Source organism: Nomascus leucogenys, chromosome 12, assembly GCF_006542625.1.
Source record: "Nomascus leucogenys isolate Asia chromosome 12, Asia_NLE_v1, whole genome shotgun sequence".
Classification (NCBI taxonomy): domain Eukaryota; kingdom Metazoa; phylum Chordata; class Mammalia; order Primates; family Hylobatidae; genus Nomascus; species Nomascus leucogenys.
In genome coordinates, this window is record NC_044392.1 from 22361649 (window position 1) to 22374671 (window position 13023).

General features: G+C 38.6%; 1 protein-coding gene across 1 annotated transcript in view; it reads right to left on the reverse strand.

The window, feature by feature from the left end:
* Positions 1-13023, reverse strand: part of AXDND1 (axonemal dynein light chain domain containing 1) — a 192567-nt gene that overhangs the window by 160906 nt on the left and 18638 nt on the right. Inside the window, exons 9-11 of the mRNA XM_003258953.2 lie at positions 11680-11801; positions 2743-2883; positions 1581-1685 (exon numbers count right to left, since the gene is read on the reverse strand). Of these exons, the coding sequence (XP_003259001.2) occupies positions 1581-1685; positions 2743-2883; positions 11680-11801 (368 nt within the window). The remainder of the gene's footprint in view (positions 1-1580; positions 1686-2742; positions 2884-11679; positions 11802-13023) is intronic.

The window sequence follows — 13023 nt, forward strand, 5'->3', positions numbered from 1 at the left end:
TACATAAATTATACATTAATACATAAATTATAATTTAGTCATATGGTTAATATTATAGTGCAGAAAAAATTTATTTGTTCTATATGCATCATAATGAGAAGATCTCAAAAGAATAGTATTTAGTTGGTAAAAGCAAAATTTTTTTTTTTTTGAGATGGAGTCTTGCTCTGTCGCCCAGGCTGGAGTGCAGTGGCGCAATCTCAGCTCACTGCAATCTCCACCTCCTGGGTTCAAGCAATTCTCCTGCCTCAGCCTCCCAAGTAGCTGGGACTACAGGTACATGCCACCACGTCAGCTAATTTTTTGTATTTTTAGTAGAGACAGGGTTCGCCATATTGGCCAGGCTAGTCTCGAACTCCTGGCCTCAAGCGATCCGCCCACCTCAGCCTCCCAAAGTGCTGAGATTACAGGCGTGTGCCACTGTGCCCAGCCGCAAATTTTTTTATATGTAACTATGTATTATAGTAAAATATAAAAACATGGATAGGAAAGTTACATACCAACTATTGATTAGTGATTAACTCTGGGGAGGGAAGAAGCAGAATGGAGATATATAGAGATAGAGACATAGATATAGATGTATTTTTTTAAATCTCCACATATTTTTCTTTTTTTGAGACAGAATCTCACTCTGTCACCCAGGGTGGAGTGCAGTGGCACAAACTGAGCTCACTGCAACCTCTGCCTCCTGGGTTCAAGCAATTCTCATGCCTCAGCCTTCCAAGGAGCTAGGATTACAGGCAAGCACCTCCACATCCAGCTAATTTTTGTATTTTTAGTAGAGATGGGGTTTTGCCATGTTGGCCAGGCTAGTCTCAAACTCTCAACCTCAGGTGATTCTCCTGCCTCAGCCTCCCAAAGTGCTGGGATTACAGGCATGAACCACTATGCCTGGCCTAAATCTCCAAATATTTCTATAAAATTTTGTTTCCTAAAAATGGGGTGTGAAACAAGTATGACATAATGGCTGACATTTGGTAATTCATGAAAGGTAAATGAGTACTCACTATAATGCTTTCTTTTTCTGAATGTTTGAAATATTTCATGACATAAAATTTCATTAAAAGCAACCAGAATAAGAATATTTCATATTGTCATAGTGCTGACTATATGCCAAGCACCATTCTAAGTGCTTTACTTATACTACTTCCTTTAATACTCGTAATAACCCTATGAGGTAGGTAATATTGTTATCCCAATTTTACATATGGGCAAACTTAGGCCCAGAAAAGTTAAGTGACTTCCCCAAGGTCACACAGCAAACAGTATGGTTCCAGAATCTATGCTATCTATGCTCACTGTTTCTTTACACTTTCTTGTAGAAAACCAGAAAGTAATAGCCTGCAATCCTCACTCAACAAAAATGATTAATGCAGAAAGCAACAGTCTATCTCCAAGAGAAAAAATCATGTTTTACCTTCTTTGCACCCAGAATGAGAAATCAACTAAATTCAGATAAAGTAAGCTATCTATATGTGCTTTTAGAATTCAAGAAGTTAGTATCATATATATTATTTGAGAAGCTACATAAGCTTCTTCCCTTTCCCCTATGTAAGCTAAACAAACTTGAAGCAACTCACTTGGCATTCTTTTCCGCATCTAAAAGAGCTTGTGCCAAATCCTTGTGGGCTTTTTCTGTTTTCTTTGTTAATTTCACATCATGTGCCCTAACTAGACACAGTTCCCTGAAATAAATCAAATAAATTTTTAATTCATATTTGGAGATTTCTAAAAAGTTTCTACCGAGAAAATCAGATTTATACTTAGGAATCTTCTCAGTTATCATGTGTACCTCCCTTCCCAGTTTTTCTACCTTATAAACCAAATCAAGAAATTGAGTGTACATTCTAGATGGAATCTTGCCAGGTTTGGAAATGGAATCAGGCTGGCAGGAATCAGACAGAAAGAAGATGTAGGGGAGATCCTTTAGAATGGAGGGAGGCAGATGCTGACATGCAAGTCCTCCATGCTGGTCTACCCCACTTTCTGATATGACTATCCTATCTTCTTTATTCTCACCACTAACCATCTTGCTTCAAGGTTAGAAGTTAGATGATCACTAACTTTGATGGCTATATGATACTTATTCTCTTTGAGATGTTAACATCCATAATGTTAACATCCATAATTATGGCACTGTTCTATAAACCTGATTAAGGTAAACATCTGTATTTTATTTTATGTTATTTTTGTTTTCTGAGACAGGGTCTCGCTCTGTCACCCAGGCTAGAGTGCAGTGGCATGATCTCAGCTCCCTGCAACCTCCACCTCCGGGTTCTAGTGATTCTCCTGCCTCAACCTCCCAGTAGTTGGGATTATAGGCATGTGCCACCACACCTGGCTAATTATTTGTATTTTTAGTAGAGACGGAGTTTTACCATGTTGGCCAGGCTGGTCTCAAACTCCTGACCTCAAGTGATCCTCCTGCCTTAGCCTCCAGAAGTGCTGGGATTACAGGTGTGAGCCACCATGCCCAGCAACATCTATATTTTAGAAGAAAGAGTAAGTCTTTTCCATGTCAAATATATACAGAATCTTCATTTTTATGTGAACTTGCATAACCCATTTATCTATATCTATATCTACAATAACATCTAGTTCTTTTTGTACTCTTGCTAAACATGAAAAGGAAACAGAAGAACCTTGGCCTTTAACCATTCCACTTTCCCTAAATATTTTTTACTCCCTTTAGAGACATGACATTGACTTTTGTTTTGTGTTTAAGATAATCATAGTTTTTACCTGGTCAGTTCTTCAATAACATGTTTGAAATTATACAATTCTTCTAAAATGCGCTGGTCCATCATTCGCTGAGTTACCAAGTCTTTGTAGAAATCAATCATCTGCCGGGCAATCTGGTCAAGCATTTGTACGTACCTCTCTCTGCATGACAAACAACCAAAAAGCTCCTAGATCTGATAAATGAATTCAGTAAATTCTCAGGTTACAAAATCAATGTACACAAATCAGTAGCACTGCTATACACCAAGAAAACCACGCTAAGAATCAAATCAAGAAATCAATCCCTTTTACAACAGCTGCAAAAAAAAAAAAAAAAAAAAAAAAAAAGAAAGAAAGAAAAAGCAAAGAAAATACTTAGGAATATACTTAACCAAGCAGATGAACGATCTCTACAAGAAAAACTATGAAACACTATTGAAAAAACATTGCATATGACGCAAACAAATGGAAACACATCCCATGTTCATGGATGGGTAGAATCAATATTGTGAGAATGACCATACTGCCAAACTCAATCTACAGATTCCATGCAATTCCCATCAAAAATACCATCACCATTCTTCACAGAACTGGAAAAAAAAAATCCGAAAATTCATGTGGAACCAAAAAAGAGCCCAGAAAGCCAAAGAAATACTAAGCAAAAAGAATAAATCTGGAAACATCACATTACCTGACTTCTAATTATACTACAAGGCTATAGTTACTGAAACAGCATGGTACAGGTATAAAAACAGGCACATAGACCAATGGAACAGACTAGAGAATCCAGAAATAAAGTCAGATACTTACAGCCAACTGATCTGCAACAAAGCATACAAAAACATAATGTGGGGAAAGGACACCCTTTTCAACAAATGGTGCTGGGATAATTGGCAAGCCATATGTAGAAGAATGAAACGATCCTCATCTCTCACCTTATACGAAAGTCAAAAGATGGATCAACGACTTAAAGACCTGAAACCATAAAAATTCTAGAAGATAACGTCAGAAAAACTCTTCTAGACATTGGCTTAGGCAAAGAATTCATGACCAAGAACCCAAAAGCAAATGTGACAAAAACAAAAATAAATAGATGGGACCTAATTAAACTAAAGAACTTCTACACAGCAAAAGAAATAATCAGCAGGGTAAACAGACAACCCACAGAGAGGGAGAAAATATTCATAAACTATGCATCTAGCAAAGGACTAGTACCCAGAATCTATGATGAACTCCAACAAGTCAGCAAGAAAAAAACAAATAATTTCACCAAAAAGTGGGCAAAGGACATGAATAGACAATCCTCAAAAGAAGATATACAAACAGCCAACAAACATGAAAAAATACTCAACATCACTAATTATCAGGAAAATGCAATTTAAAACTACAATGAAATATCACCCTACTACTGCAAGAATGGCCATAATTTAAAAAATCAAAACTAAATGTCAGCTTGGATGTGGTGAAAAGAGAACACTTTTACACTGCTGGTGGGAATGTAAACTAGTACAACCACCATGGAAAACAGTATGGAGATTCTTCAAAGAACTAAAAGTAGAACCACCATTCAATCTAACAATCCCACTACTGGGTATCTACCCACAGGAAAATAAGTCATTATATGAAAAAGACACATGCACATGCATGTTTACAGTAGCACAATTTGCAACTGCAAAAATATGGAACCAACCTAAATGCCCATCAAGCAATGAGCAGATAAAGAAAATGTGGTATATACACACTATGGAATACTACTTAGCTATAAGACGAAATGAAATAATGGCATTTGCAGCAACTTGGATGGAGTTTGAGACCATTATTCTAAGTGAAGTAACTCAGGAATGGAAAACCAAATATTGTATGTTCTCACTTATAAATAGGAGCTAAGCTATGAGGATGCAAAGGCATAAGAATGATATAATGGACTCTGGGGACTGAGGGGGAAGATTAGGAGGGGGGGTGAGGAATAAAGACTACATATTTGATACAGTGTACACTGCTCAGCGGGTGATGGGTTGTATTAGTCCATTCTCACACTGCTATAAGGATATACCCAAGACAGGGTAATTTATAAAGGAAAGAGATTTAACTGACTCACAGTTCACAGAGCTGGGGAGGCCTCATGAAACTTACGATCATGGCAGAATGGAAAGCAAACATGCCCTTCTTCATGGCAGCAGGAAGGAGAAGGATGAAAGCCCAGAAAAGGAAGAAGCCCTTTATAAAACCATCAGATATCTGGCCAGGCACAGTGACTCATGCCTGTAATACCAGCACTTTGGGAGGCTGAGACAGGCGAATCACCTGAGGTCAGGAGTTTCAGACTAGCCTGGCCAACATGGTGAAACCCTGTCTCTACTAAAAATACAAAAAATTAGCTGGGCATGGTAGTGCATACCTGTAATCCCATCTACCTGGGAGGCTGAGGCAGGAGAATCGCCTGAACCCAGGAGCCGGAGGTGGCAGTGAGCTGAGATTGCGCCACTGCACTCCAGCCTGGGCAACAGAGTGAGACTCCATCTCAAAAATAAATAAATAAATAAATAAATAAAATCATCAGATCTCATGAGAACTAATTCACTATCACAAGAGCAGAATGAGGGAAACAGCCCTCATGACTCAACCATCTCTACCTGGTCCCTCCCACAACATGTGGGGATTATGGCAACTACAATTCAAGATGAGATTTGGGTGGGGACACAGCCAAACCACATCACGAGTACACCAAAAATCTCAGAAATCACTGCTCAAGAACTTATCCGTGTAACCAAAAACCACCTGTTCTCCAAAAACTATTGAAATAAAATAAGAGAAACAAGGTATCATGCAGAAGGAAAGGAAAAAAAGATAGAAAATATGCAAGAGAGAAAGTAATGTCAGGGAATGAAATAGTAAACAGACATTCCAAAAGATATGTGAGATGAACAATACAGAAAAAAAAAAAAAAGAAGGCTGGCCACAGTGGCTCACGCCTGTAATCCCAGCACTTTGGGGACCCGAGGTGGGTGGGTCACCTGATGTCGGGAGTTTGAGATCAGCCTGACCAACATGGATAAACCCTGTCTCTACTAAAAATACAAAACGGCCGGCCGTGGTGGTGCATGCTGTAATCCCAGCTACTCAGTAGGCTGAGACAGGAGAATCGCTTGAACCTGGGAGGCAGAGGTTGCAGTGAGCCACGATTGCACCATTGCACTCCAGCCTGGGCAACAAGATCAAAACACCATCTCAAAAATAAATAAATAAATAAATAATAAAAAGCACAGAAGCAGAATGCTGTGGCTTCATTAAAAAAGAAAAAAAAAAAAAAGGACTCTAGGCTATGTTTTCCTGCCATGAGTGAGTGAACAATTGTAGAGAATTGTAACCAGAGCCCTAATTATTTGGAATATCATATGTGAGATGTAAAACAAAAATAAAAACTTGTTTTATTCCTTCTTCTAGATATAAATTCTATGAGACTAGAAACCATGTCTTATATATTTGTATTTTTACAACATCTAACAGCATGACTTACGTATAGTGAGATTCTTATAGTTAAATTCATGAATAAAACCGCTTTTTTCAAATTGACAACATGTAAAACGACATCAACTATTTAAACATAAACAAAAATCTTTAATACAAAGAAGTCATTTCTTTTGCTTCTGAATAAAACCAAACAAAATATTTGGAAGTGATCACAGATGATAAATTATAAATACCATAACTGAATAGTATTCATTTATATTAACAGTGATCTAGGCCAGGCGTGATGGCTCACACCTGTAACCTCAGCACTCTGGGAGGCCGAGGCAGGCAGATCATTTGAGGCCAGGAGTTCAAGACCAGCCTAGCCAACATGGCAAAACCTTGTCTCTATTAAAAATACAAAAATTAGCGTGGCATGGTGGCACATGCCTATAATCCCAGCTACTTGGGTGGCTGAGACACAAGAATCACTTGAGCCTGGGAGGCAGAAGTTGCAGTGAGCAGAGATCTCACCACTGCACTCCAGCCTGGGTGACAGAGCAGGACTGTCTTAAAAAAAAAAAAAAAAAAAAAAAAAAAAAAAAAAACTGATCTAGGTGTTACACCCTAAGCCTGAGGTCCTGGATTTGTAATATGTCTGAGTTGGACTGGTCGTTTAATCTTTCATCCATTGACAGAAAGAATTATACAGCCCTTGCTTTAAGGCTGAAAGTGACAGGGAGTTTATCACCTCAAGATGCAGCTCATATATTGGAAATATCAATTTAAAAAACATTGTCTTTAGGATTTCCCCCTCCTGACAATATAAGAACTAAATACTCTGAAGGACCTTCCCATTACAATCCAACTAGATCCATAAGAGAACACACTTTTCAAAGCATTACTGAGTTTGCAGGAAGAAACAGAAGACTCTAGGGATGAAAAACAATAAGAACAAACAAAAAATAGTAAGTTAGAAATGGAGTGGGAGTTGTAAGCAGTAAGCAAACCCAAGGTCAGGGTGGTCCCCAGGAAAATACCAGCACTGAGAACCAGAGACTAAGCCTTGGGCTGACTTCAAAGTCAGAGACATGGGCAAATGTAGGACTACTGCATGAATCCCAGATTCCAGAAGGGGGCACACGCAAATCTTCTTTTCCAGAAAGCATCTTGGATTCACGTCCTGAGAATCCCATGGCCAAGGTCAGTGAAATATTAGCTCCACAAGCAAAGGCTGCAAAATACTAATGTAAATAAACCACCATGAATGAGACTCAGAAGAAATAACCAATAGCAGATTTTATAAGACTATGCATGAAATGTTTGAGAAATAAAAGATAGAATCTAAAAATGGGCTGGGCATGGTGGCTCACACCTGTAATCCCAGCACTTTGGGGGGCTGAGGTGGGCGGATCACCTGAAATTAGGAGTTCGAGACCAGCCCGGCCAACATGGTGAAACCCCGTCTCTACTAAAAATGCAAAATTAGCCAGGCATGGTGGTGCATGCCTGTAATCTCAGCTACTCAGGAGGCTGAGGGGGGAGAATCACTTGAATGCGGAGGTGGAGGTTGCAGTGAGCTGAGATCGTGCCACTGCACTCTAGCCTGGGTGACAAGAGTGAAACTCCATCTCAAAAAAAAAAAAAAAAAGAATCTAAAAATGAATAAGCAATAAAATTATTATACTTGATGAGACAGATGTGGAAACAAACTAACAGAACTCTTAAGGGAGGCCAGGCACAGTGGCTCACACCTGTAATCCCAGCACTCTGGGAGGCTGAGGTGGGTGGATCGCTTGAGGCCAGGAGTTCGAGACTAGCCTGGCCAATATGGCGAACCCTGTCTCTACTAAAAATACCAAAAAAAAAAAAAAAAAAAAAAACAGGCATGGTGGTGTGTGCCTGTAGTCCCAGCTACTTGGGAGGCTAAGGCACAAGAATCACTTGAACCCGAGAGTCAGAGGTTGCAGTGAGCCAAGATCATGCCACTGCACTGCAGCCTGGGCCACAGCGAGATCCTGTCTCAAAAAAAAAAAAAAATCTCTTAGGGGAAAAATATAATTGTTGAGTTAATAATAGATGGGTTATAGCAGAATAGACACACCTAGAGAAAACAGTAATGTCCTAGAACAAATTACCCAAAATGTAGGACAGAGACAAGAGGGAAACTATGAAAAAGAGATTAAGAGACAAAGACAGAATGAGAATATCTAACATATATCTAATCAAAGCTCCAGAAACAGAAGACAGAATGCAGTACAGACATGAGTCAAAGATCATCACCGATAATTTCCCAAAACTTCTGAAAGACATTAATCTATATAGTGAATTATAGTATAGATATAGGTACAGGAAATATAAAAAGAAATCCAGAGGAACTAAATTTACTTTCCTACCTGAAGTAACAACAACAAAACAAGGATAAAGAATATGAAACCATTTTTAAGACACTGGATATCAGGCAATGAAAGAAAGTGATCCCTGAGAGACCAGAAATAAATAAAGCAAATCCTACAATTGTGCCAGCCTAATGCCTTGGGAGAGTTTTCCAGGCCATAGCACACAGAGAGGGAATCCGGGAAGACCCCAGTTGACTCTCTGAGTTAAGGAGACAGAGTTAACAGTCTAGAGAGACGAAAGCAGCTAGAGTTCAGAGGACAGAGTAGCAGAGAGAAAAGAGTTACACAAGATAAGCAGAAGATCTCCCTCAAGTGTTCAGCTAAGTACTGATCAGGGTATAAATGTGGGAAAACTATCCAAGACCAAGGAAAGAACTACCCAAAAGGATCAGAGGTAAGAATGCCAGAACTCGCATAGAAGTAGTACCAGTACCAACCAACCAGTCTGTAAAAACTCATGATTCATGGGACATTGGATCTGGTACACAGAAAAGTTTTGTCTTGGTATTCAGAAATAATTAGCCCTAAATTGGGCACTGCTCTTGTCCCACCTAAAGACCTAACAGGATCAAATTTTTTTTAAATAACTTAATTGTGTCCCAAAACAAAGCTAACGAATATTTGTATGAAAACAAAAATATACAGCATCCAAATAAGGCATAATTCATGTCTGCCATCCAATCAAAATTACTGCTAGGTTTAAATGTTTGTCCCCTCGAACATCACACTCCAGGGACTGTTGTGGGGTGGGGGGAGGGGGGAGGGACAGCATTAGGAGATATACCTCATGCTAAAAGACGAGTTAATGGGTGCAGCACACCAACATGGCACATGTATACATATGTAACCTGCACATTGTACACATGTACCCTAAAACTTAAAGTATAATAATAATAAAAAATAAAGTTATTGACACAAATTTAAAAAAAAAAGTTTGTCCCCTCATAACTAGTGTTGAAATTTAATTGTTATTATAACAGTCTTAAGAGGTGGACCTTTCAAGAGGTGTTTAAGTCATGAGGGCTCTGCCCTGATAAAGGGACTAATGCCATTATTGCAGGAATGGGGTCATTATCGCACAAGTGGACTCATTCCCTCTTTCTCTCTCTCTCTCACCCTCTCGCTTTCTGTCATGTTATGATCACCACAAGAAGGTTCTCACCAGATGCTGGCACCTTCGCATATTGTACTTCCCAGCTTCCCAAACTGTAAGCCAATAAATTTCTGCTCATTATAAATTGCCCCCCATCTGTGATATTCTGTTATAGCAGCACAAGGCAGACTAAAATAATTACTAAACATGTAAAGAAGCAGGAAAACACGCCTATAAGGAGAAAAATCAATGAATCAAAACTGACCCAGAACCAAAATAGATGTTAGAATTAACAGACAAAACCACTAAAAGTTATCTAACTACATTCTGTATGTTCGAAAAGTTAACTAGAGACATGGAAGATATTTAAAAAACCCAAACTGACCTTCTAGAGATGAAAGCAAAAATGTCTGAGATGAAAATATATACTAGATAGGATTAAAGTAAGATCCTGTCTCTACAAAAAAATACAAAAAAATTAGCTGGGTGTGGTGGCACACACTTGTAGCCCCAGCTACTTAGGAGGCTGAGGTATGAGGATCACTTGAGCCCAGGAGGTCGAGGCTGCAATAAGCCAAGATCATGCCACTGCACTCCAGCCTGGGTAACAGAGCAAGACTCTATATGTCAAAAATAATAATAATAGTAATAATAATTAGATAGGATTAAAAGCAGATTAGATATTATGGGAAAAAATGATTAATGAACTTGAAGGTATAGCAATAGAAACTATCCAAAACAAACACAAATAGAAAAGAGCAAAAATGTGTAAACATTAGTGATCTGCGGGACAACTTCAGTACTAATGGCCTAATACATGTGTAAACAAATTCCCTCAAAAGAGGTGGAGGGACAGAAAAACACTTAAAGAAATAGCCAAAAATGTTCCATATTTGATGAAAACCATAAAGCTACAGATCAAAATGCTTAATAAGCACCAAGCACAAGAAATGTGAAAAAAACCACACCAAGGCATAGCATAGTGAAATTGCTCAAAAGCAATGGTAAAGAAAAAAATCTTAAGGCCGGGCTCGGTGGCTCATGCCTGTAATCCTAGCACTTTGCGAGGCCAAGGTGGGCGGATCACGAGGTCAGGAGTTTGAGACCAGCCTGACCAACATGGTGAAACCCCATCTCTACTAAAATACAAAATTAGCCGGGCGTGGTGGCAGGCGCCTGTAATCCCAGCTACTCGGGAGGCTGAGGCAGGAGAATCGCTTGAACCTTGGAGGCGGAGGTTGCAGTGAGCCGAGATCGCACCATTGCACTCCAGCCTGGGCAACAGAGCGAGACTCTGTTTCAGAAAAAAAAAAAAAAAAAAAAGGAAAAAATCCTAAAATCAGCTCCAGGAAAAAGACACATTACGTTTGGGGGAATAAAGACAAGGATGGCAGCAGATTTCTCATTGGAAACAATGCAAATGAGAGCAGGGCAACAACATATTTAAAGTACTAAATTTAAAAATTGTCTCTATCCAGCAAAAATATCTTTCAAAAATTCTCTTATTGCCCAAAGGCCAGGTACCAAACAACCAGGGACAACCTCTATTATGGAATGCCCAGTGAAATTATCCAAACAATCCAATCCTAAGTCTACTTAACCTGCCTCACCTATTCCTTCCCAAGGAAACCACAATAGAGGTGCCTCCCCACAGGTTCCCTTCCTCTCTTTACCTCATGACTGACTTGGTGTCTCCCCCAAATGGCCCTGTATGGCATGCTGCTTCTCCCCAGGAGTGTAGCTGTGAGTATAACAAAACTATAAAACTCTTTCTGGGTTATTTCTCTTGATCTGCATCAGGTCTCACTGTATCTCACCCAAGATAATATGGCAAAAATAAAATGAAAGCTATAGACCCTTTCCATATATTAACAAAAAAGAAAAAAATGCAGTTAGATTACTTATGATCAGTAGAACAGAGAAGTGCACTTTTGTGACATTCTCAAAAGTAGATATAAAGACAAATCTAATATAAAAATCAAAAGGAAATTGGACCATTCCAATAATAGCACTAACCTGACTTTAGACAGAAGTTCTCCTCTGTCTGCACAGTCCACACTGACTTGTCGAATAAGTTCATGAAATATTGTGTTGTAAATGGTCTGTTCCTTCTTCAATATATGTAGTAGTTTGTGCATCTGTCAGAAGGTAAGTAACATAATCAGTACTTGTCACAGTCTTAGTAAAAAACATTTTAAGAGGTTAACACCCAGAAAGTAAATAAGTTTTAGAAACACCTTGATTAATTTATTTCACTTACATTTTCATTTATATATATATACAAAAGTGATATTTGATTTTTAAGAGTTGGTCCGCCCAGGCACAGTGGCTCACACCTGTAATCCCAACATTTTGGGAGGCTGAGGTGGGCAGATTGCTTGAGGCAAGGTGCTTGAGACCAGCCTGGGCAATAAGGTGAGACCCTGTCTGTACAAAAAATATAAAAATGAGCCAGCCATGGTGGCACATGCCTGTAGTCCCAACTACTTGGGAGGCTGAGGTGGGAGGATCACCTGAGCCCAGGGAGGTTGCAGCTGGAGTAAGCCGTGATCACAGTGTACTCCAGCCTGGGTGACAGAGTGAGACTTTGTCTCAAAAAAAAAAAAAAATTTGGTTTAATCATGTGCCTCTTTATCTGATGCACTGAAAAGGTCACAGTATCACTTCTATGTTATACCTGCCAAAAAAAAAAAACAAAAAAAAACCTCAATCTAAAATCATGACTATACATCTGACAAACCAAAACTGAAGAACATTCTGCAGAATAACTGGCTTGTGTTCTTCAAAACAACAAGGTCAAGAAAAACAAAGAAAGGAGGAGAAATTGTTTCAGATTAAAGCTGTCTAAAGAAACATGACAACTAAAAGAACTGTGTGATCCTTGGATTCTGGACTAGGAAGAAAAAATAGCTATTTTTAAAAGCCATTATAGAGACAATTGATAAAATATAAAATTTAAATGTGGTCTGTGTCAGATAATACTATCATATCAACATTAAATTTCCTGATAACTATATTATGGATATATAAGAGAATGTCCTTGTTTGTAGGAAATATATCCTGAATATCTGGGTGTTAAAGAGGCATGATGTCTCCAACTCACTCTAAATGGTTCAGAACAAAGCAATGCATATATAGACAGGGAAGGAGAGAGAATAAAAAAGCAAATAGGGCACAATGTAAATCACCAGATGGAGAATCCGGGTAAAGGTGACATAGCAGTGTCTTCTATTGAACTTTTTCTGTAAGTTTCCAATTATATACAAATAAAATATATAAAACCAAAAAGAAATAGCCCTGATAAAGAAAAAAGTCTCTATCTATGTAAGACTAAAAGAGTTCTTTCTTAAGTAGAAAATA